The following is a 26,240-nucleotide window of genomic DNA, read 5'->3' on the forward strand; positions in this document are numbered from 1 at the left end:
CTAAATTTAACAGAATGACTCATTATAAACATGGCAGCCATTTTGGATTACAAAGTAGGGGCCGTTAATAGTTCTGACTTTGAAGAGGTTTCTTAATTAAATTTAATAAGAATGTCTACATGTAAAATAAAAATAATAATAATGGAGTCTAACAGTTCCCATGATGCAGTTGGTTAACGTTTTTTTATTTGTCATTTTTAAAGCTAGAATAGAAATAAATATGATGAATCGGTGGACAGAAAAGTTATGGCCTTTTTTTCATTAATAAAAAGCAATAGTAGTTTATTTTTCAGAATTTTCTTTGTTTTTATCATTAGATAAACGTATTTAATTCTATAAAACATTACACGTGTTTTAAGATTTTTACAAATATTTATTGAAAATATTTTTCTCTATATATATTTTTTCATTTAGCGAAGATCAACTTCTCTAAATTGACATTTTTTACAGTGTGCCCCACACCAGCGCCAATTCCCCTTCTGCCGTGTTTCCAATAAAAATGGCGCGAGCGGAACATTATCCAGTGAAGGCAGGGTGGTTTTTTTTTTGTTTTTTTTATCTATCTTTAAATCAATATCTGATTGGTCTTCCTGTTAATCGCGAACAACGGCCTTTTATTTATGCTATCTGGAACATCAGCTCGCACAGCGGGTCATCTTGCTTGATTAGAAAGGCGGTCCGAGGAAGAAGGGAGCCGCGTGTAATTGGAGTGGTGCGCGTGCGTGCAGGGATGAGGACGGGGATCAGGGCTTTCCTCTTACCTGGTGTCATAGATGGCGAACAACTTCTTGTTTCCGTCAACAGCATTCCTGAAAGAAGAGGTGGGATGACATCATTCATCAATGAAGAGAATTTGACCAATGAGAAATGATTCTGTGTTTGAATCAATGCCGTAGTGTATATGTAATGTGACAAAGGTTTCATGTGTTTTTTATGCTTTAAGTCAGTGTTAAACAGTGGGGTGAGTACAGGACACATAATGAAGGACTCTGGGAATCCTCTCTGTGCAGGAGCTGTCCGCCAGCCGTGGTGCTGAACTCAGGTCTCTCATGTGGGTTCGCTTGTTTTCTTTGCCGTCCGCAACTCGGGACTGGATTAAAGCACGCGGACGGAGGTTAAACGTCATTCACTAATTACTAAACGTGGAGCTCGGCTACCCTCTTACGGCAGACGTCAGGATGATAAGTGTGTCCCTGGATAGTGGTGTGTGGAAATTAAAGCGATGGGAAAATTTGTTTCATTGCAGATTTTTTAAATTATTAGTATTTTAGCAAGCTTCAGTGTTTTAGATTATAATGTAAAACAAAGGTGATTCTAAGTAAATCTAAACAAAAACATTTAAATGATGATTTGCTTTTTCAAAGAATGATCTAAAGCAAGCAGGGGTGGGCAATCCTGGTCCTCGAGGGCCGGTGTCCTGCAACTCTTAGATGTCTCCCTGGTCCAACACACCTGAATCCAACAGCTGAATCACCTCCTAAGTGCAGTCAAGTTCTCCAGAGTCCTGCTAACGACCTCATTATTTGACTCAGGTGTGTTGAAGTAGAGATGCATCTAAAAGTTGCAGGACACCGGCCCTCGAGGACCAGGAGTGCCCACCCCTGATCTAAAGTAACCTGGCTTGGACTGTGAACAAGTATTTGCACCCCATCATATCTGAGGTTAAATCAACAGATGTGACATCTTTAACATAAGTTTGATCAAATTTATTTCTGGACCACTCATAATCTTATTTTTGTTTTGTTGTGCTGTTTAGAAGTGAACTGGTTGGTGTGCTTTAAGTTATCTTTACCTGGCTCTATATAAGAAGCTTAAGGTCAAGACTTGCTGGCTGGACACTCTTCCAGGATTTGCCAGAGCAGCATTCATAGTTCACTTAAAACAGTAAATGAGTGAACTAAAAATATTTCAATCATATAATGACTTGGAACAATTTGCCATGATGGAAAGTAAACAAATTAACATCTGAGCTCAGACTTCTCTATTATTACACTCCTTAATAAAACTCAGTGGAACCTGAGAACACAAGAGCAGAAGCATCTCCAGTCCCATCAACAAACACGCCAAAAACATCTAGCTCAATAATATAATTAGCTATTGCTAATAAACTGATTAAAGTATCAATAAGGGTACCGAACAACAGTTCTATTAGCAATGCTAATAGTTAGCAGCATAGCCCAGTTGCTTAACTAGTTTAATCAATAAGCTGCAGTAAATAAGGTAGCTTAATTTTTATATTTTTGTATCAGGTTGCTACCAAACAGAGCCAAAATTATAAAAACAATATTACTAGGTAACTTTTGGGTTAAAATGTGACCTGCAGGACAAGATATCTATAAGTACATAACACTAACAGTAATTATTGGGATTAAATTAAATATATTTTGAGTTTGGTTTGGTTATTAAATGTATTTTGTTTGCTTCTCTTTTAGTGTTATTGTTCTTATATTTCATATCTTGTAGCAGTTGGAACAGTTTCTTCCAATTAAAATCTATTTGTTTTTTAAGCAGTATTGACTTTTCCTGCTCTCACTTTTCCCTTTGAAAGTGAATGTGATTTCTTCGTTCAACCACAGACATTTCTCCACATTCCCGTCTATCTCCATTTAAACACCAGTAGATCTCAGTCAATGGACAATGTCAACAAACTTCCAGGCTATTCGCATTATTGTATAAGTATGTCATTTGTCCTTTAACCTTTCTTCCATAGTTTCATGTTGTGTAGGTGGACGATCATTTCTATGTCAATGAAACTTTGCCTGGGGATAATTGAAGGTCTTTGTTTTTGTGTATTAAGGTGACTTAAAGGAAGTGAGAGGGGGGACAATATTGCTGGTTAAAAGAAACGTTCCTCCCAAACCAACGATGGAAAGCATCTAATTCAGAAAATTGTTAGCTGAAGCATTGCATTTTCCCGCACCAACAGTAGGCGGTGCAGAAAAAAAAAAAAAAAGTGAATAAAGGAGGGAAAAAATGTGGAGTGAATCCAGTCTCCTCAGAGGCTGGCCAACGAGCCAGAAGAGGCAGCCCCCTTCTTCTTCTGCTGCTGCTGGATAACACTTCTGGAGGCGATGCGGTAAAGCCTTGAAGGAGGAGAGAGGCAGAGAGACACCTCCTGATGGGGAGCCGCTGATTGACACAGAGAAAAGCAGAAAGAGAGAGTGCGGAAGCAGCCCTTGGTGAGGAAGCCAAAGAGGAGGAGGAGGTGAGACGAGTGACTAGCAACGGAGAAGAATAGGTGGTGGTACAGTCCGGGTGTAGACCCTCTTCCTCCAGGCGCTCGGTAGAGATGGATCCGCATTCAGGTTGATGCTTTTTCTCTTTATTCTCAGACATAATTAATTTTTGTGTTCAGATAGAGAGGATGCAAATATGTGGCGATAGAGGAGAAGGGAATAGACGGTACAGAGGATGGGGGAAGGCAGGGGGGGGTTGCCCACATGTTTTGCAATACCCTGAATTAATTGGAATAGAACATGCTGCAGAAAACAGTTTGCTTATTTTCTTTCACATAAGAAGATTTATCTGTTGGTTGTGTTTTCATATCACTCCTGGCTGTTGAAGGAGTTGCAGACTGCAGCTTTAGTGAACCCACATTGTCCCACTGCTTGATTTAGTGCTGCTCTGCCTTGGCAATCAGAGGAACAAAGAGTTTTGCCTCCTAAATGGGATTCATCTTCAACTAATTGTCAGATTTTCTTTCCGTCTTTTGCATTCAAACAGAGCGGAAGACATTCACACTCTTTGCTTTTGTGTGTTGCAGCTCTTAACAACATGACTTGGCTGGTACTTTCCCTCCTGCTCCTGCTCGGATGCCAAAATAGGTAAACTGATACCACTAAATGAAACCTCCTAACACTTTACTCATTCACTTGTTCTGGGACGAAAAAAAAAAAAAACAGCCTTTCATAGATAATTGCACGTACGTATCATGATAGATTGCAGAACGTGTTGCCCTTTTCCCACTGACTGATCACTTATCTGAGGTGCTAGAGTGTTGCCTGAAGGCTTGAAGACAAAAAAGTACAAATTAAAATTTTCTAAGTTGAAACTTGCATGTTTATAAAGTTTTTTTTATGTCTCCTCCTTAAAAAACGGAGAAAACAGACAAAAAGCTGTAAATAAACAAACAAAAAAGGGTCAACTTCATCTCATAATGCCTTCAGTCTTGCGTTATTTATAAGGAGAGCTCGTTTGTTTGCATTTGAATCACATATCTAAGCGCTAATTATCTCTACTGGTACTTGTAAGCAGCACTTATGTTCAATAATTAATCACAACAAGTCTGGCCTCAATACGGCTGGCTAATTAATCACAATAACCATGTCACATTTGACGTCCTGCCGTTTTAACCAACGCCATGATCATCTCTCACTCCCCCCCCCTCCATTTTTCTTTCCTTTTCCTCACCTCCCCACTTCCTCCCAGTCTTTGTCAGCAGTCGTCGGAAGCTCAAAAAGAGGAGGACGCCAACGAGGACAGCACGGTTTTCACCAGGATCCTGGACAGCCTCCTGGATGGCTACGACAACAGGCTCCGCCCGGGACTCGGAGGTTCAGTCACATCCAATGTGTCCATTCAGGCTGAGTAATTCTTTTTGGGCAACAGATTCTGGGGTATAAACAGCGCCAGTTGACGTAGGGTAGCCAGTCTCCATCAATCTAGCCGTCGTCACCACAACCAGAATGCAGATCTCTGAGGGGTTTTATTCATGCTCCTCACCCTGGCAACAGGATATAACCTTGAGAGCCAGCAAAGTGTCATTCAAAAATGGAGATCTTCCTTTTTTCTTTTTTTTTTTCCTGAGGGACTTCTGAAATGAGAGCTTTTTATTCCTTCTATCTCTTAACAGCTTGCTGCTTATTACACTTTTACTCCTAAATTTCCCTGAGCTTTTTGTGTCGCCCCTCTTCCTTCCCCTGTCAACGTTCACCTTGTTGCCACATGCAGACAGAAGTTGTCCAATAATGGAAGGAAACCAGGACATTTATTTTCCTTCTTCACTTTTATTTATTTATTTATTTATTTTTTGTAACCACGATGTGTCACGGCAAAAGGCAGCTCTCAGAGCCTGGTAACGGTTGCTACCCTTGACAAGAGGGCCTAAAAATACATGCCAGAAAAACAGAGGCGTCCATTCAGCATTCAACAAGCTGCTCGAAAAACTGTGCAACCAACCGCATTTAGTGGCCGACGACCAGATCCATATTCACAAAAAGACAAAAAAGCTTCCTGGCCTTTTCTTTCTGTTGCTCATTGGCATTTTTAAACGGTCACCTTGTCCCTAAATAACTCACAATTAGCATTCATTTTCAATCCTAATAAAATGTTTGCTTCTTGCATTAACTTGTCTAATTACATGTTTCTTTTCCAATTCCGTTCTATCCATCCCCCAGAAAACGTGACGGAAATCAAGACGAACATCTTTGTCACCAGCTTCGGTCCTGTGTCTGACACAGAGATGGTGAGTTCTTCCACAGCAAACACTGCTGATGCAAACCCTTTCCACATTTACAAATCTGCTAGGGTCAAAGTTGTACAAAATTAATCTAAATGTTTTCCAAAGGGTGTTAAAGGTTCAATATCATCTTAACTTTGCTAAGCAATTTACTACCACTGAATGAGCAAGACGACCCAAACTGTCCCTTTAAGATTACAGAAAATTGATAAGACTGATAGAGTGCCAACCATGGAACCACATCCTTCAAACTTGACTGAAATCTGTTGTTGCCCATATCGACCGGCTAAATCCCTTTGGACATAATCGTAAGGCTCTTTGGCTAGATGTAATGAAGACTCAAGGCCAGGTTTTCAAACCCAAAGATGTACCATCTGCCAGAATCCTCAAAAGCTGAATCCAGATAATTTATATGAACTCGACCAGTTTTGTTAGCAGTAACGATCAAATATCTAGCCAGGATTATGTCAGAAGTTTGTTGATGGCCACAAAAACCATGTAACGTGATAAATGTATGTAATCTTTCATCTAGAGCATCACCACCTCTTAGTGTCACCACAAAGTCCTATAAATTGGTTGGTACCACATGAGGGTGGACCCTTGCTCATGTGGTCTTCCAGTAAAAAAACTTCGGTACTCTAAGTATTTACGATATCAGCTCTATAATACTTGCAAATCATGTGATTGTAACTTTTGGGAACTACTTCAGTTCGGCTGCTCCATTCCAATTTGTTCCAAATGATTCACCATTTTCGTTAATCCTTTCTCCTTCGAACTACAACATTCTATCTGAACAGCGAAAAGCATTAAATCTCCTTTTTCAGGAATTTTGTCCATTACGTTCCTCCCACATCTTTCCACAGTTTTGACACCGCACTCATCAAATTTGCCTTTTTTTTTTTGCCATAATGAACTCGAAAGAGGCATTTTCACTGTATAATGATTGATTTATAGATTATGGCAGGAGGCTTGAACGTCCCTTCAGTTGCTTAAAGCGTATATGTCAGCCTGCTAACAGCGTCATCATTCTGTCGGCTATCGCGGTCGTTTGTTTTTCAGAGCTTGAAGCGAGTGCGCCCGCAAGTTTATGACAAATCTATGAAGTGCAGTTTCCATCCTCTGTGTTTCTGAAGCACTGATGGTGAAATAGATGCGACAAATTCTGAAAGTCTGCCAAGATTTACTTATTTTGCTTGAAAAATTTCTTCACCTTCTTGAATTCTCTTTTTCCCACCGTGGCTTTCCATCCCAGGAATACACCATAGACGTGTTCTTTCGTCAAAGCTGGAAGGATGAGCGTCTCTGCTTCAAAGGCCCCATGGAGATGCTCCCATTAAACAACCTGCTGGCTAGCAACATCTGGACTCCTGATACCTTCTTCCTCAATGGTAAGAAGTCCATCGCTCACAACATGACCACACCCAACAAGCTGCTGAGACTGAAGGACGACGGAACCCTGCTCTACACAATGAGGTAGGCCACAGACAGACAGCAAGGTATGACAGAAACAGGTATGTTCTTTAGGTTAGTAGCATATTTGTTGCAAAAGTCCAAGATGTGGCTACAAAAAGTACGCATGAGGACAACCATAAAAGAAACAGGCTTTGAATCAATCAGAAATATATCTGAAAGCAATTTTTAAAAAACCAAGCTGAGTGTTTCACAAGGAAGGGAAATAGCAGCACCTAGTGGTATTTGTTAGACATTGCCAAAATTTTGGAAAAAATAATGAGTTCTGTGCTGGGTCTTCAGAAAATCGCTACATAAAGATACATTTGTTTAAATAAACTGATGTGAAAGGCCTTAATGAAGGAAAAACAACAGAGGGAAATGGTTTAGAGTAAAATATCCATTCATTTATAAGAACTAACAGCAAGGAATAAAAAAAAGTGAACGTATTCATTACAATAAGAACAAGTTTCTTGCAGCTTACAGCAGCCACATACAGTGTCTTGCCTGAAACTGAATAGAAAAAAAATTCACTTAAAAGAATTAGTTTAAAGTATGCAACAAGATTTCAGTACCTTTTTCAGTTTTTCCCCATTTCCTGACCTCAGAACAGTTTGTTTTCAGCAGAACTGAACAAGACGTGTGATGCACTTGCATTAGAAGTGGAGAAACTTCACAAGAAAATGGGCATTTCAACACGTTTTCGAGATTCATTCCAACACGAAAAACATGCAGCAGCTTTTGGGAAGGCAATTTGTTAAAATAGAGTATTGACCTAAGAAGACAAAGATCAGAGGTGTGGACTTGACTCACATAACCTAGAATTGTCCCAAGCTAGTGACCAATTTAACGATGTTAGACTCAACTTGATGACGTCCTTAAAAAGGTTTGCCCTTGACCTAGAGTTTCAGAGCATTGAATTATGACTTCACTTGGATTTGAACCCTTTGACTTGAAAATATTTAGATATCTAACAGAAAAGTTGCATCAATGGAAAAGTGCTGGGTACAAAACTATGGAGCCTAAGACTACAGGAATCTGTCTTCATGTGCCATCAGGTAGTTGGGCACAAAGTTGGTGCCAACAGCTGTTATGACATTATGTACGGGATTCCTGATCTACCAAAAATGCTTGACCATTGCATTGAGTGCAAAATGTTTTATGACAGAGCGCATGTTTCTTAAAGTTATAAGAGAAGTGTTGTTTTTTTCTTTGAAAGAAAATGATACAACAAACCCAATAAAACAAATAAAAATTAAAGTTTTCATGTCAAATAGGTGTGCCAGACACATATGTCATATTGAGCTTTAATATGTCAAATGGATTACTTTCAATGCTTCAGTATTAGGTTAAATGACACTATTTTTCTAAAAAAATATATTTGTATTGGTTTATTTGTTTAATCACACATTGAAATGTGTATGATGCAAATAGTTTAGATCAAATACATTTTTGGCTAAAGTAAAAAATAACAGCAGAAATTTTCAGATGGTTTTAAAGTTCACTTCCTCTTACTGGTTGTCAGAAAAAATCTTTTTAAATCATTTAAAGTCACTAAATTAATCTGATTAAATGACATAATTGGTCAAATGTAAAATTAAAAGTTTAAGACTTTGACTTGAGACCTTCATGCCTACACCAGAGACTTGACACAAGACTTGGGTGGAAAGAGTTGAAACCGACTAGTGGCTTGGAAAACAGTGACTTGGTCCCACCTCTCCTGAAAACAAATGTAAGCCCTGCTTTTCAGATTTCTACATATTAATGTTTAATGTGACTAGTGAGATGAATAATTTTGCAGAGCATTGTAAAATTCCAGATTTCTGGATTCCGCTTTTTGCTGCACTGCAACCCGACAGACTAGCACATTACAGTCAGGACGACTCGTCTCGCACAAACACCTAGCACACGAGTGTCAGTGACAGCTCATGTCCTCTGTCTCCCGAATGCGACTGTGCCGCTGTCTCTTCTAAAAGCCATTACTCACAGGAGAAGCATACGGAGCAAATCTGTCTAGTTGTTTCCATCGAAAATTTATAAGTTTCCACTTCTCGTTTCCACAATGCAGGCTTAATGCATACTGACTCGTTGGTGCAACTACTAGATATCCAGCAACATGAGCAAGTTATGAGTTTTTATCGTTTGGCAGAACAGAGTCGCTATAGTCATTCACACTTCTGCTGTGTTGTTTTTTTTTTCATTATCTAACATTTGAGAAGTTCTAACAGTTCTCCTTTTAGCCTGTTCTCACACATGTAGTCTGCAGATTTAAAAATGGGTCGGTTCGTGTGAAAAGACAGATGGTGGCTAACAAAGCGCAAGCTCTAGACCTTTTTTTGTGTTGCCAACTTCTCCACTTTTGCACGAGATCAGATTGTCTTGTCAAATTTTCCGGTAGGTGCAAGAATATCCGTCCGTCTGCCGTTCTGTTTCCAGTATTTGTCATCTCCAGCCTTTACTGACATAATCAGAAGACAGAAAACTGGAATAATTCAGCTTTGAAGAAACAAATTAGCACTCACTTTTGAACTCGTCATTGGAAATTTCTTGCAGTTTAACAAGTTGCTGTGCCTGGTTGATTGGCATTATTCGTAACCCTGTAAGAGATGTCTTTGATAAAGCAATGCAAAGGTTGATAAACAACAACATTGTTTGTTGGGACTAAACTGACTAGTTGAAAATATTACAAAGGAAGACACCAGAACATTAGGAAATCCAAAGCAATTTTTAAAAATTGTCCACAAAATAAATGGTAAAGTTTTCAAGACTGAATTATTCCCATATCTTTTTATTTCTTTCTCAACAAGTATGCATTTGCATTATTTTTCTTCATATCAATCGATCCCATATTTTATTTTCTAAACTTTGAGTGATTCTGTTCTATTTTCATTATTGTTGAATTACATCATACATGTTTTCCTCTGCATCAAGCATTTTATTATTTTCTCTTTTTCCCTCAAACGTTATTGTCATTGCTTTTTCCAGCAAGTTTTTCCATAATTTTCCTTCAACATCCAATAATTCCATAATATTTTTGGTAACATTGAGTGAATATGATCGTTATTTTTCTGAAGTGATTCAGTCAAAATCTTGCCTCGTTGTTAAAGCCATTAGTCGTTAATTTGTCTTATTTTTACACTAAAATAAAATAACTGACTGAATGTTCTAGATTGATTTTATTTGCCTGGGTTATATCTCAATTTAAGTCACTAATTTAGTCATCTGCTCTCACCACAATAATGGGACATTGCTCCATGAATAATTAGAACATTGTACAACTGCCGGCAGCCATGTTCTCATTAGTTTATCCCAGAGACCCTCTAATTTTCTCCTCCAATCAGAAACATCGAGTTGTGTCGACAAAGTAACACAATCTGGGCCCCAAACCAAAGGTAGCTTCTTACCTCACTTTGTTGTTCTTATTGATTTAATGAGAAACCCTCCAGGAGAAATTGGAGCGTAAAAACACATCCCAAGTTGATTTTGAGTCAGAATAGGTTCAGAGAAACAAAAAAATGCTCTGTAACTAATGCCTTGATGCTGGGGGCAGAAAACAAAACCTTTAATATAATGACTCTTTGTGTTGTGGCTATTTCTCTGTCAGCCACCCCATTAGTTTTAGTGAATCCACATCACTATAAACGCCGTATTATTCATCATCATGTAAAGAGCAGAAATACTCTCGGGGATTTAATTCAATCTAGGACAGATCGCTTCTGGGGAATAAAAGGGCAAGAATTACTAGGTGGTGTGCGAGTGCTCGATCGAGTTAATCCTGCACCAGCACAATGATCAGATCCGGACTCTTTGTCAATGTAACAGGAAATGGGTTTGTGTTTTTGTTTGTTTTTAATAGAAAAGGCTCTTTATGGGATTAAAAAGAGTGAGATCTGGCACTGCATAAGATCTTTGATTTTCTCTGTTTAAAAATTGAGAAATATAAAGTTTCAAATGATAAAGCAAATTAATTATACTGTATATCTATACTTGGGAGGAAAAAACTGGAGGGGCCTTTTTTGACCACTAGATGGAGCTATTACACGGAGAAAACTGCCGCTTTTTCCAAGTTCTAGTACTCAAATGTTTTAACAAAATGTTTACATTTCTAACAAAAGCAACATATCTTGGCCAAATGCTTTATAGACGAGTCTGCTTTTGAGCTCAATCGAAAGACACATCCTAATAAATAAATGTTTATGTATTTGGTCTTAGGTTGACGATCTCAGCAGAATGCCCCATGCAACTGGAGGACTTTCCCATGGACGCCCACGCCTGCCCGCTCAAGTTTGGCAGCTGTGAGTACAATCCTTGCTGCAGGCGTCTATATCCATCCCCTTACAGGACTTGGCAATCCCAGATCAATCACTGTTACGTAATTGCATCCTGCAGTCTGGTGCAGCCATTTACATTTAATTTTAGTCCACGGCTGATGTTGAGTAATGCCTGACTGTCACAGTTAGAGTCGATTTTAAAGCCTGTCGCTGCAGTGCTGAATTATTAGAGTTGTAAACTGGCACAAAAAGTGCAAACACTGTTGTAACAGCCAGACGTTTACCCCACCCCCTCTTCACAGAGAAGTTTATTGAGTAATTCAGGGGAAATCGATGGCATAGGCTGAAATATGAACCAAACTTTATCCAGGGTGTGCTGGAACGGAGTTACACTGGAAACTTCCTCTGTCAACACTCAGTGCTCCTTTCTTTCCAAAAGCCAATAAAATCAAGAGAATAGATTTCCTCAACTTTCCTCAAGCGTAGTTAGTGACGAATGGGGCCGTTCAGTTATGTGTCCTCCCTCTGGTAGAAATGTGAGAGGAACTTGGTGGTATTTAAAGACAGCTCGGCCCACACCTCGGGAGTCTGTTAGGCTTAAAGGATGAGGCTCTTTATCCCCAGATCTCAACGACATGAGCTCCGCCCACCCTCACTATGTCAGGTTACACTTTGGAGCGCAATCCAATTATACTGCGAGAAGGTGCTGGGCTGTCCTGGGGTCAGCATCAACCTAATTACCCCCTGGTGCAGAAATGCAGGTGAAAGGTGGAGGAGCATAATAGAAATATTAAACAGATGGCAAGGCAGAACTATATTTTTACAATGAGAAGGGAGTGCTTCCTGTGACACTTTGTCTGCATTCACACACCTATCTTGTGGAAGTGCATGCACCTACTGCTCAGTGGCAGAGTGGTGACTTATCCGGCAATTAAAGCAGGTTAGCTCAGGTGAAGGGCTGCTAATCCCCCCACTCTGCCCCACTTGCTTAACATAACTGCTGGGCTGCAAGGGCTCACTTCTCAGATCTACGCAGACAAGTTGGAGGAATAAATGAAGAATCCAATTTCTGCAGCATATATGCAGTGAATAAAATGCAGTCCTGGGATACTAAATATACACCATCTTGTTCTGCAAGATTTAGGCAGGAAAGTAGAAGCTGCTAATTAAATGCAAGTGATAAATTGATCATCAACAAATGTCACTACTGCAAAAAAACACAGGTTTTGGCAAACTGCTGTTTTGGAGCATACTGGTGTGTGATAAATTGTTGTCAAGAGAGAATTGCAATGATTTTAGAGAAGCAATTAATGAAGCTTGCAACAATTTGGAGAAACCTTTCATGATGGTTGCTAGTTGGTTTGGAGCTAACTGGTGTGTTTAATGCAGATAACAAAAACAGAATTTTTCCTAGAGATGTAACTGTCGCTCTCAATCAAGCTAGAATTGAAGGGGTACATTTGATCTCATATGTCCAACAGTCCAGGTTTTTCTGAAACTGGCTCTCATGGGTCAGGGTGCATTTACGTTCGACAAGAGACCAGTGGGCCTCAGTGTTGTTCACTGATGAAAGTTGAGACACATTGAGCAGAAATGATGGCCACCAAAGATGTTGGAGACATCAAGGAGACTGCTATGCATCAGCCACTGTTGTCACCAGTCGAACCTTTCGTAGTAGTTTTGGTGTTACAGTGTGGGCAGGTGACTAGTCGACATAGAACTGCCCTATTCTTTGTCAAGCTTATAGCACCTGAAAAACATCATCACTCTCCCTGAACAACACAGCCCTAATGTCATCTTCATAGATGACAATGCTTCAGCTCATCATAGTCACATAATTATTGAACGGGTACTGGAGACTGGGGTACCTCGAATGAAGTGGGCTGCACTTCACCCAGACTTGAATCACATAGAAAATGTATGGGATCAATTGAGTCGCAATGTAGAGGTTTGCAATCCTGCATCCCAGAACATCAATGACCTGAGGGGGCATCAGTCAAGAAGAATGGGATGCCACACCTCAACAGGCAGACAATAAGCTGTTTTATGAACAGCATGAGATGTCTTTGTCAAGCTGTGATTGATGCTCAGTGCCGCATGACATTATTTAGATGTTAATTTTTGTTGGGTTTTGTTTCCATACATTGTTAGGGATGAGGATATTACCATTTCATGCATCTACGTACTTAAATACCCTACTTTCTTGATATAATATCGTGAAGTTTTCACTCAGTACACAAAACTCTGACTCAATCTTGAGCCGCGCTCCTTCGTATCATTAAACATTGCCAACAGCTAAACTCGGTGCGTTCACTTACTGTAGGAGGTGATGAGTTTGGCTGAGTTGTAGCTCCTTTTGCCTCACACAGTGAGGCAGGAACAGCATCGCATTAAGTGTTGAGAAGTTGGCAAAGGTGGACTGTTGGGCCTGCCAAAGACTTTAGCTCTTCGTTTGCATAATGAAATTCACCAATAATCCCTTTTTGCAATCTCCCCTTTCACTTAAGGTTGCGGTCTTTAGCCTGTCAGTCATTAAATTTAACCAGGCAGTCAACAGCTGCATGAAGCTGCCAAGTGAGCACGCATGTTGGAAGCCCAAGGTTAGCATCCTATCTGCCCTCATGAGAGGCAGTGGTGTGAAAAGCTGCTCCTAGTCCCCTTACACATTCCTACTGATTTTGCTTTTCACTTCACACCAACACATACATAATCACATAATCAGTTTTAGATCCTGACACAGACAAGGCAACTCTAAAACTTTTACTTTGTTGTTTTGAGAAATTGGTTTTCTCAATTATGGCAAATTATTGAGGTTTTGAATGAACAAAACAGCCCCTTACCGTTAATCTACTGCCACCACGTTTGACTATCCAGATGTAACAGGAGCCACTATCTTTCATGCCATTAGATTTGTAATTGACAATGTCCTAAAAAGTTCCTAACATAATCCACTCTAAAGAGAATCGCAGAATCTTTGGGAAACAGACAGCATCACTGGTCTTCTGGGCATCACGTGTTTTTTGTTTCTCTCTGACCTACCTGGTGTTTTTATCATCAGAAAGCTCAAATCTTAAACTCTACATTTACTTAGATTAACGTCTGAGATTGTACCGCTAAAAGAAAATATTAAGTTGTATTAGTTTTACATCTTTAGTTATTTGATCAGTTGTGCAACGCGTCAAATCTCCTGACCCAAAAATACTGGCCAAATCAAATCCGCCCTCACTCAAACACAACACAGTCACACTAGAAATCCCCAAGTTTTCGTAAGCAGGAAGCAGTCATCTATTTGTTTTCAGTAAAAGCTGTGGGAAAATATTTTTCTTGCATACTCAATTATCTCAGTAGGTACATGTTTAAAGTTTGTCTCTGTTTCTCAGATGCCTATCCAGTCTCAGAGGTGGTCTACACATGGACTCAAGGAGCCGCTAAGTCTGTTGTTGTGGCAGAAGATGGTTCCAGACTCAACCAGTACCATCTCATTGGACAAACAGCTGACACAGAGGACATACGCACCAGCCGAGGTGGGCAAGGCAGTTTAAACATATAAGAATTGGGGTATAGTGAGATATTAATGACTTAAGTTTCTTCTGCAATTATACTGTGCCATATAATGTGCAACAAAAAACAATACAATGTTTTACCTCAGGTATTTCCTGATCTTGAGTTTAGGCAATTACTTTTTGACAGTGCGGGCCTGGTTTTAAAAGTTTTATTCATGGCTGTTCAGAGTGAATGATGAGTGCAGACAAACATTACCAAGACTCAGTGAGTGGATGCCAGTGGAGGATAGTAGCATATCCGTCACACAACCAGCTGCCGGACAGGCCTGTCAAACAACACTTATCCCCACATGAGCTGATGCGTGCACACATGGCCACATGAACAGACACTGAGCTGGAGAGACCTGAGACCAAGGGTTAATCCTCCCCTAACATCCCTCCAACCAGCCATCAGCCTTTGCATAAGAAGATGACATCACAAATCAGTGAGAGATTGGTTGGGTGGCTGTCACTGAGTGGATCTGCGTGAATAAATTTATCTCTGTGAACACCAGATGTCCTCACAGCGATAGATAGAAACGTACAAAAGAGGTCACGAACCTGGGTATTTCTCTGGGCGGTTTAGGTTTTCAGCTAGCATCGTGGAAAGGCGTACGGTTAGCTTTTACCTAATCATGAGTGGAGATGTGTTTCTCAGAGGAAAAAAAGTCTCTGATCACAAGTTCTCACAAAGATGGAGCAAGGAATGTTTGTGTGTCGGAACTGGAGAGGCTCGCACAGACATGTGGAGGTTGAGGGGGCTGAAACGCATCTGTTTAATACTCTTATGTAAAGCGGAAATGTGCGCTTCCCTTTGGTTTCTAGTGGAGAGTTTATTGAAAATCTGGATTTCCCCTGCATGTGTTTTTTTTTTTTACAACATAAGTTGTTTGCTTGTTTGGTAAAGGTTACTGGAATAAATTTGGTTACTGCCCTCAATCATTTCACACTTCATTAGCATTAGCATTAGCTTAACTACACGTTTCTATTTCTTTGTAAGAACCAGAAAAATGTTGGGGGTTTTTATTTGTGTTTAATACATATTACTGAATGGACTGAATTAGTTGTTTCTATTCAAAAATAAATGTATGAACTGGACTTACTCGCCCCGACACACTGAATCTTCACACTTTTTTATGCATATCACCACTTCTTGTAAATCTGCAAGTAGGCAGGATCACTGTGACCTATTTTGAAGATATTATTGTCAAATTAAAAGATAAAAACAATTTTAAAAGTAAGGTATTTCCTGTTAATCATTGGTCTCTCAAAATGTCAAAAGAAATCTTGAGAGAAAGTTAATTGAATTTCTGGTCCAACTGTAATTCATGAGAGAATTAATTTGCTCTTGGTGCTTCCTGCTGACCTGGAGGAACTCAGTAGTGTTTCAGTTTGATTTCCTTTATCATCACAATAGAAAAAAAGGGACAGATTTTTAATAGAGTACTAAAAACTTTAAACACAAACCATATTTTGCCCAATTAGACGGCTTTAATTGCAATAAATGTAGCAACATATCAAATAGGTCAAATTTGACCTATTTGAAAGAATGCATCTAGATTTAAACACTGGAAAGCTTCAATTTCTGACTAGAAGTTCATCCAAAGTTATATAGGGAGCATGCTCAGGTTGTTTTTATCATTTTCTTTTCTTTAGCAGTGAGAAACCTTTCTCCACAGCTATAAATTGTATTTTTTACAACCACTGTATGAATATGCTGACTTTTATCCTAAGATAATTTAGAATTGTATAAACTTACAATGGAGTCTTTATCAATTATTAAGGACCTTTTACAGGTGGATAAATGCAAAATTGACAGTAAAATGACCAAATTTGCTTCTTTTTTTTTACTTATGCCAGAAGTTGTTGATAATATAACGATTTATCAACAACCATATGTTCCATCTGCAAAAGATTATCAGAAAAATAGATACTTATAGGGACTAAAGGCTGAAAAATCATTCGTGCATCCCAAAGCTTCTCTCTGAATGTCGTCCAAATCAGTGGTGGATATTGCCGGTGGGCTGGAACTGTAGGGTCAAATTCAGTCCAGTAGGTTAAGTCATTCTGGTCAGAGTTTATGAGTAAGTTTTACAGTCAAATATGACATTTTAAACTTGCTAGACCTAACCTGTGCATTTTGACTTGTCTGAGAAAGTAGTAGGTGTTCAAAACAAACACAAAGAGAAGTGGTAAAGTTGAAATGTCCACCGAATTTCCTATCTAGAGATACCAACACTTTCCTAAGGGAGGAAGGTGTTGGTATTTCTAGTGCAAAGCAAGACAACGCATCTCAAAGTAATCTTTACTTGATTTTCTTTGTTCATCATGGCAACAAGCAATGAGGAAGGCTGTCACAGCAAAAGGAAATGAATGCTGCACTAAAGGTGCAAAGGGGTACAGTAAATTTGCCAAAAAGGCTTGCTGTCGACAGAAGTTTACTGTTGCTGCTCTGCTCTATTTAAAGGAGTCCAGCTGTTTCATTTAGTTCAGATAAAAACGCCAAATCACTCGTTCACATGAAGTTCAAAGCAGGGAACGGTTAATGATTGTGTTGACTTTCTGATGTTCTAACCTCTGACAACTTCATGGTACAAAAAACGTCCTGTGCCCCAGCTGAAAGGTGTGGTCTAATAACTGTTTCACTGGACCAGACTGTCACTATGTTTAAGAAGTTTTTAGAAACATAAGATATTTAATTTGCCTTCAAATCCTCTTGTAAACGTTAGCTTGAGTTTGCTAAGAAAGGATCCTCTTTCAAGTTTGTAGCTTAGTGCTTTGGATGGATGTGACGGTGTTAGACTTTAAGTAGCACATCTAATTTTAGACTATACACTTATTTGAGAGCATGAAAGAGGAGATTAGTCCATGAGTTTGTCTTTAGATAGTTGACATCTCTAAGGACACTGTGCGTTCTGTCTCAGATAGCAATATCGTTCCCTAAATAACTGCCTGGCACTGCGGTAATGCTGCTGTTCCTTTCTCTTGGTCGTCATTTTTAGACGATAAACCCTACCTTAAAGGTCTTTGTAAACCACTCAGCTCAAGTGATATTTGAGGTACAGCCAAGAAACTTACAAGTTGACCAGCATTGCAGCGTTGTTCCCCAACATGAAAGGAAGTTCCCCTTGGACGTTGTTGAATACAAATCCTTGGGAGAGAAGGAGTAACATCCAGCAGTGGAACATGTTCCTTGTCAACCCTTCCCAGTACAGATCCATGCATCAATGGTGAAGGTGCCCAGAATCTTCACAACAGCAGCAGAGGTTGATGGGGGGGGTTGCAAGAGAGCCAGCCTGGGGTCATGAAGGCGTCGGAAGGCCCGGGTGGGGATGCTCGGGTTGTCCCGACTGAGGCATCGCAAAGACCAAGGTTGCTAAGAGATGGACGTGACGGACAAAAAGCAAAGGACCTCCGTCATTTGACAGCTGCAACAAATGCTTCCTTTTTCCCTGGCATGGCAACCAATCCCGTCAAGAATCATTAATCCACAAAAAGCTGCCAAATTAAAACAGGGGGGTGGGGGGAAATCGGCAGGATGAAAAGGAAAAGTCAGGGAAGACCCACACAGCTAGCCCCCCTCCATCCCAGCAATGATTAGCAGCAGCAATCGTCCTTCCTCTTCCGCAGCTTAAAGTCTGTGCTGAGGTGTGTGTCAACAGTTGGAAATCATGCTTCGTGTGTATGTGTGTGTCACCGCCGTGATTGGCAGGGCTCAGATTGGGCGGGGCTTCATCGAGGATCCCAGGACAGGAAACCTAAACCCCCCTCCCCCTCCTTCCGTCTCACTCCCTCTATTCCTCTCACTGATGGCAGGATGCAGATTGTAACCAGGGATTAGAGAGGTTCAAAAATCGGATTTTGCCCCAGAGAAAGCCTCGTCTATTACTCTGTGTACGGTGTGTGTGTGTGGGAGAGAAAGAGATGGACTGGATTTTTCATAGCTACCCAGCGCCTGCAGTCATAAACAGCTGACGGCGAGAGGATTTTTCTTTCTTTAAAGCCTCAAATTCAATATTCTGTCCCTCTCTTTCTCTTCCCCTACACTTCCTTTCTCACCCAACTTACCTCCATCTGCCCTCATCCGCTGTCAAAGATCCAACATTAACCGCATAACAATCTGCTCCCATAGTAATTAACGCCGCCTGTGCTCATTTATTCACTTAAATAGTGAATCCAAAGTGTGTTTAATTTGAATATGGAATATTCTCTCTAGTCCTGCTCCATTGATTTTTTTTTCACTACTCTGCTCATATCAGCCCCTCTTTATTATGTCCATACAGAATTGAGGAAAAAAAAACGTTTTCAGAAAGAGAGGGTTTTGACAGTGCAACATGACATCATTTCTTATCTCAAATAAATTGGTTGTCCTCAAGATATTGTCTGTTTGCACACAAAAGGTTTCAAGCAATCTAAACTGTGTTAAACAATTCATTTCTAGATAAAGTGTATCTCAAAAAAGTGATGTACAAATGCAAAAAAAAAAAGCTTTTAGCAATTAAGATGAAGCATAGTGGTAGCAGTATCATGACCTGGGGTTACTTCTCTACAGATGACATTGGTGCATCTTAAACTGGGGTTTCAGAAAATTAAAGTTTAGCAACAAACTAGTCAAAGCACATAAATAAATCTTACAGGAAAAGTGCAGGGACCATAAAAAAAGACAAATTTGGACTAGAGATTTGCTCAGTATGTGGCCTATTTGGACACGTTTCTTCAAAAGTCATCCGTTAGTTTAGCACCCCCACATGGTGAGATAATGTCATAGCAGAGGTAATTTATATTAAGCTCTACTTTCGTGAATGAAGGAGCAGCAATTTAATTCTTCATTTCTCCAAAGATTAACAATATTTTTGCCCAAAAAAACGCTTATTTTTCCATCAGTTTATATATAAACAATAAGACAATTAACTATGGATAGCTTCCATAATGCCTTCACAATATGTGGCCCCCAATAAATGGGCTTTGATACAAATAATAGGATACAGACTACTCTTTGAAGTCTCTTATAATATTAAAAGTTGCATTGAATAATGCTCACTCAAAACTTGCATTCCATAAATATTTACAGTATTTTACTGATATATTGCATCTTACCTCCAAAAGTCATTGTGTTTTTTATTTGGCACTTAGATTTCATTAAAATGCTCAATCTTACTCACCAACCTTATATTCTTTCTCTCTCTCTCTCTTCTCTCTCTACTCAGGACAATACACTGTGATGATGGCGCACTTCTACCTGAAAAGGAAGATCGGATATTTTGTCATCCAGACGTACATGCCATGTTTCATGACCGTAATCCTGTCCCAGGTGTCGTTTTGGCTCAACAGAGAGTCCGTTCCCGCGCGGACCGTGTTTGGTGAGTGAAACATTTCCCCCACTCTTTTTCCATCTAGCCTTTGAGTGATGCATTTAGACGCAACACATTTTTTGTTTGCTTCCAGGGGTGACTACGGTACTGACTATGACCACACTCAGCATCAGCGCCAGAAACTCGCTTCCCAAAGTAGCCTACGCAACAGCCATGGACTGGTTCATTGCTGTCTGCTATGCTTTCGTCTTTTCAGCTCTTATCGAGTTTGCCACAGTGAACTACTTCACCAAAAGGAGCTGGGCCTGGGATGGCAAGAAAGCTCTGGAAGCACAGCACCCTAAGGTACCATCTACGGGACCATTTTTATGCTAATTGTTTCTAACTGACTTAACTCCATTTCACACTAGTAACAGAAATGCTATGTAAAACTGTGGAAGCTAATCATTGTAATCTGATCCACCGTAGAAACGGGACCCAATGGTGCTCTCAAAAAAGGCCAACAACGTTTGCTCGGCAGGTGTCAACTACACCCCCAACCTTACCAAGGACGCGTCCATCTCTACCATCTCCAATACGACGTCGGTGCAGCTGCGGGGCTCAGAGAGCAAACTGGTGGACCCCAAAAAGACATACAACAGCGTCAGCAAGATCGACAAGATGTCGCGAATAGTGTTCCCCGTCCTCTTCGGAACCTTCAACCTCGTCTACTGGGCCACATACCTGAACAGAGAACCGATGGTGAAAGGAGTTGTCGCTTCCACATAATCGCCTTTTTTGTTTGTTTGTGTGTTTTTGTGCAGGGTTTATTCTTTCCGAAACTGAATTTGTGTAAAAGAAGAAAGGGTTTGATCCCAATCATTCTCTGCTTTAGAAAAAGACAAGTGATAAAGCAAACATCTGCGCTTGAAGAACAAAGAACCATCTATCTAATTCAGGCAACCTGAATGGATGCAAGGCTGCAAGAGTTTTCCTTTCCTTTTCTTGAGGCCTAAAAAAAAACTGCTCAGTAATGAAGAAACTGCTTTAAAGAAACAGGCGAGTGGCGGCTCTGCTTCCTTCTCGTCTATCCTGCTGCAGTTTGCATGACGTTCTCTTAAACTGGAAACTGTGGACTCCTTTGTCTTAAATACCGACCATGTATATGTCATCGCTTAAAGTGCAGAGGCTCACTAAGTTTGGATTGAAAAGTTAATTTAAAGAGTAAGCAATGATGCGAGTATATTAATTTAGCATTTCTTTTTGCCGTCCACGTGATGTTATGTTCCATTGTACTGCTTCAACACCCTTAGACACAAGCCTAGAATCTCAAAAGTGAGAAAAACAAATAAGGAAACCTGAGAGTTACATACAAGTCCTCAATATTTACATAAAAATTTAGTAGAGCAAGATATAGAGCAAGAATATTCGCACATCTTTTGCCTAAAAGGTGAAAAAATAGCTGTGAGAGACGGGTTAGCACAGTTCGGGGAATGGGTATATGTGATTTAAATTAAATTTTAAGCCTCGCTAACTCAGTCGTGAAACTAATATACACCGTTGAGAAGCCAGTTACCTGAAAAGCAATGTGTCACATACAAATCAGCAGTGATGTGGAGTGTTCCAAGACTGTGATTCTGTGAAGTGACCTGGATTCAAGAAGCCTTTAAAGCATCCTTGAGCAAAACACTGTGGCGCTAAAAGCTCCAGGAGATTTTGCTTTCAGTTCGACTGCGGCTAAAAATAACAGCCGACTCTTCATCGTTGTACAAGTAGATCATCAAGTAAGACAAATTTGGGTTTGACTTTTAATTAATTGTGCATTTGTAAACCTGAATATGCCCCGATAAACTGGTAATGCTCAGTGTAAAATGTTTCAAGAGCTACAGCGATGGAGAACTGTAAACAGACAAAATAGCCTTTAAAAGTCAGTGTTGAATCTCAAGAGTTTTTAGGTCAAACTTTATAAATGTGACCTCTTACTTTAGTTTTACACATCTAACCCCCAATATAGAGTAATCACCCTATTTTCAATTTTCTTTAGTAAGCTGGGTTTAAGACTTAGGTTTTATAAACAACTTGCATCTAAAAATGTTTTTTAAATGTTTTGCAGTCACCTCTTTTGTTTTGTTTCAGTGGAGTAATGAACCCAATGTGATTACTCTTCTATGTCTAAGGTTAAACAGGCCTCTTTACTGGCCAACTAGATATCAAGCTTCTCAGCTCTGCTGCTAAATTGTAGATAAAATCAGTTTTTAAAGACGTTCTCTGTGCCTGACAATCTACAAAACAAATTTTTTATTTCTTAGGCTTTAATATATTCTTTAACATATGCTAGTAAAAGATATCATCATAGCTATGTTCCTCCCTTTTTGTTTTGTCACAGAGCTCAGTCTGCCGAAAGAAAACTCCTCAAAAATTATTGTGTTTTCTCTGTATTCTCTTCCTTTTCTAGCAATGTAATGAATGTATTTAAAATTGACAATTTTTATTCAATAGGTTATATAAAAGATAGTTTAAAAAAAGACTTTCTTACTAGCTAGTGATTTAGGAAGCTCACAGCTGCTTACAGTTTGATAAAGTCTGTTTTATAAAGGGGTTCTTTGTGCCTGACTTTCTAAACATCCACTATTTTCTATTTTAAAAGTCATCCTCTGACATAAAAGAGTAAAAGCTAAAAGCTTAGTGTTTTATGTTTGTTGCTATTTTTCCATTTAGTCTGCAGAAGAAACATACATTACATTTCATTTTCTCTTTTCTATGCCTTTTATTTTCCCCAACATGTCATTGTTAAGGAATGTACATAAAATTTAATAACTAATAATGATAATCAAACAGAAAAGTTCTACAGAAGTGGGTTAACCAAGTCTTTACTAGCTATTTATTTAGTTACTTGATTAGTTACTAGGGGATGAAATCTGTCTTTAGAGGTTATTTGTGCCTAGCTTTTGATAAAGTTTTATTTTGTAGGTTAATCTATGACATTCACAAGAAAAAAAAGAAAAGAAACTCCAATGCTGACTTTGAATTTATTAGGCGTATGCTCGTCTTGTATCTTTTCCCTCAAGTTTTGTGTGCTTTTACTTCACTCTGTTCTTGATGTTTGTGAAACAAAACAGACATTTGAGCTTTTTGTGTATTTTCTCCTTTAACTGAGGTTGTGTGAGGAGAGGTTTGGGATCAAGGCCGAGGACCAGCTTCTGTGTCGGGACACTCAGGAACAAAAAGACCAACGTTTGCAGCCAACATGATGCCTCTCAGTTTGCGCTTCTTGAACCGCATCATATCGAAGACTGTACTTTATTGGCCATTTTCTTGGTGAACTTCAGGGCAGATAATAATGTATGCGAGTCTGAAAAGGCTTTAACTGGGTCTTAAGTTGGCTTTAGGAAAACGGCTCCAAATGTACAACACTGATGACCCATGTGGGTCCCGATTTTACCTGCATCACATCTTTAAGAGCAACTAGCAAACTCGTGAACAAACTCATCTGATGACCATTTCTCATTCCATTTCCTAAACAAAAGGGCCTCATAAACATTGTTGCCTGCGAACATCATAACCAGTTTCCTTCCTACAAATTCCCAACTTCTCACCACCACCGTACCTAATTTACATTTAATGAAGACAATTGTATGATATTGTGACAGATAAAAGCTTAGATCCTGAAAGAATGTGTACTTTCTTTTTTACAATAGCTACTTTGCCAATCAGCTCCTACAGCGTCATATTTGTTTCGTGAAGCTAAAGTAAACAACATCAGACCTGCTTGTTCAAAGGGCTTAAAGTGACATGACATGTGCAGGACTGATGCATTCTGGTGAGCCGCCGCTTCTGGATACTCAAAGTGTTGCTGTCTTGTCAGCGGTGCTGAAGTCTCTGTGCTTGTTAGGGTGAAAGGAAGTGGAATGAAATGCGGCTGAAGGTTGACACGTCTATCTGACTGTCCGGCCTGGGTCGACATGGCAGCCGAGAGAAGATTAGCAGCGCAGACAAGCTCCCGGGGAACAACCTCTGTCTCTGTGCATCTCTTCACACGGTAGTGAGTCTTTAAGATTGTTTGTTGGGTTGATTTGTAGAGCTGTAATAAGCATCTTCAGTTCATTTTATGAAATTTGATGATAACCCTTGTGTCCCCGTGGTTATTTTCCCGACTGCCTTCTCAAAAGCAGCATTTATTCCCACTGCAGAGGAGCACCCATCGACCTATCCGTCCATTCAACCTTCCTTCTCACTACTGTTAGCCAAGAAACACCCGCCTGCCCCTCACATCTTCCTCCAGCCTCTGTCACAGACTCATCTGCCATACATCTGCTAGAAAAGGGACTTAGTTCTGCTTAAGTTGCTTTCATTCGGTCAGGGGGGCCCCGCACAGCAAAGCACTTTTCTCCGGTTTAAGCCCCGAGCAGCACCCAATCCTGATGACAACTGCTTGTTTTTCTCAGTCTGGAGTCTGGACAGATTTGTGCGTGTTCTGGGGCAAACGCTGGATTGATTATGTGCACTTCATCCAATGCTAGCTCACTGGTAGTGAGGCAGACTGAAGTTTTGGAGCTCTCATTTATGACTGCAACAGTTGTCTCTACTACAAACAAACATTCTTCTGCATGCAAAAAAAAAAAAAGAATCTCTGAGGCAATTGTAAAAATTTTATTTGCATTATATTTAGCAAAATTGCAGCAAAGGTATGGTAGCTGATTCTCTGCCACCCATATTGTTTGTTTTATCTTCTGTTTTTGTCTTATACAAAAAAGGGATCAATAAATATACTGTATAATACACCTCCATGTATTAAAGCACTGCTGTAGCTCAACTGTGGCTTCATTAAACCCTGATTAAAGCTGCTAATATGGGAAGCAAATCGGACATTAACACTCGTTAGTGGTATTGATCTGATTCTCTGCTGATGTATGCGGCTTGTTACATACTGTGGATCTTCCATCACCGTCTCCAGACTGGATTGATTTAGTTTGTTTTCTCCTGCCATTCTGAGTGGAATTTTCTGAAGCTCTGATTAGCTGCAAGGCTGTATTTGATGAAGAATAAAAACTCTGTTGAATTTACTAGAACACGATGCGCTTTTTGTGGGCAAAACGTGATTTCGTCATGATTAGTTTATGCAGTTTCATCATGGGGATGAATCTTATATTCAATCAAAATTACTGAAATGTTATCTTGTCAAGAAGCCACACTAGACCACACAGATTTGAATTTTAAGAATATCTAGAAGTTGATTTGAGGTGAAACTGACGAAAATGGAGTAGTATTGCTTTCTTTCAAAGCCTCAAACATACTCAATCCTTGTCTTATTTGATCATAAAACCTTCCTTGAAGGAAATTCATTAGTTCAAACGCCTGAAAATGTCAGTGAATATACATGTACATTTATACATACGTGAATATACCCAAGTGCTTAAAATAGACCAATTTTACGAGCATGTCTCAGACGGTAGATCTCAACCCCTGTTAGAAAATAATGTGCAATTATAGAATTTCTAGTCCAAAGCACTTCACTCCACGTGGGAGTCTGGATATCTATATATCCAATTACAGTGCTTTGCAGAAACAAAGTTCAGTTCATGCTATTGGGATTTACTGTGAGAAACCCCAACAAAGTCGCACATTATTGTAACAAAGGAAAAACTCACACCGTCTAAATTCAGCACCTGGATACTGATAAATAAAACCCACAGCAACCAGTTGCTTCTAGAAGTCACATATTTTTAAATTGGTGTTTGTGACATAGAAGATATATTCAAAGGGAAAAACTGTTATCTTAGGCCAAAAGCGATCAGATTACTTCACAATTCAATTCTGTAACTTTAGACTACATATTATATTACTGCAGCAGTTATTTAATAAAAGATTTATCTGTAAAAAAGTTGTTTTTCATATGCAGTGTGCTTTCTTTGTTCAAACACGCCAATGCTCTAATAATTAATCATTCCTGCAGGTTAGAAAAACTACAGCGAAATTGGAAAAAAAAAAATTATTGCTCGTTGTCATTCATATTTCTCCCACCAGGGGGCAACAAAGTCTCTCTACTAGCGCTGAAGTGTTGCGCTCGTTCAGACATGACTTCATAAAATCCAACTTCAAGCAAACTGCAAACATCAGTTGCAAACAAATGCCACAACTTTGGTAAAACTGCAATTGTCTTATTTTATTTATTTATTTTCTCTTTTTTTAAAAAGAAAAAACAGCTTCGGGGTGAGCAATTATTTTGCAA

The 26,240-nt window shown here is 39.5% G+C and overlaps 2 protein-coding genes across 5 annotated transcripts in view; one reads left to right on the top strand and one right to left on the bottom strand.

Annotated features, from left to right (window-relative positions):
- LOC116715514 (gamma-aminobutyric acid receptor subunit beta-3-like) overlaps window positions 1-18,340 on the bottom strand; it is a 57,931-nt gene extending 39,591 nt beyond the window's left edge. Inside the window, exons 1-2 of one of the 2 annotated variants that reach the window (XM_032555928.1) lie at window positions 17,799-17,941; window positions 762-809 (exon numbers count right to left, since the gene is read on the bottom strand). In XM_032555928.1, coding sequence (XP_032411819.1) covers window positions 762-809; window positions 17,799-17,941 — 191 coding nt within the window. Of the gene's footprint in view, window positions 1-761; window positions 810-17,798 lie in introns of both variants that reach the window. The other variant, XM_032555930.1, reaches the window with a different exon arrangement.
- On the top strand, window positions 492-23,682 carry LOC116715513 (gamma-aminobutyric acid receptor subunit alpha-5-like). Of its 3 annotated transcripts, none has more exons than XM_032555925.1 (10): window positions 492-821; window positions 3,764-3,824; window positions 4,429-4,553; window positions 5,397-5,464; window positions 6,711-6,931; window positions 11,120-11,202; window positions 14,559-14,702; window positions 19,928-20,080; window positions 20,166-20,377; window positions 20,501-23,682. In XM_032555925.1, exons 1-10 carry the CDS (start codon window positions 500-502, stop codon window positions 20,798-20,800), a joined length of 1,689 nt encoding a protein of 562 aa, XP_032411816.1. In that variant the 5' UTR covers window positions 492-499; the 3' UTR covers window positions 20,801-23,682. The 3 variants fall into 3 exon arrangements, with proteins under 3 accessions (XP_032411816.1, XP_032411817.1, XP_032411818.1); XM_032555926.1 differs by lacking the exon at window positions 492-821 and adding an exon at window positions 2,979-3,305; XM_032555927.1 differs by lacking the exon at window positions 492-821 and adding an exon at window positions 2,979-3,205.
- The last annotated feature ends 2,558 nt before the right edge of the window (window positions 23,683-26,240 follow it).

The sequence above is a fragment of the Xiphophorus hellerii genome, chromosome 24 (genome assembly GCF_003331165.1).
Source record: "Xiphophorus hellerii strain 12219 chromosome 24, Xiphophorus_hellerii-4.1, whole genome shotgun sequence".
In the NCBI taxonomy this organism is placed as follows: Eukaryota; Metazoa; Chordata; class Actinopteri; order Cyprinodontiformes; family Poeciliidae; genus Xiphophorus; species Xiphophorus hellerii.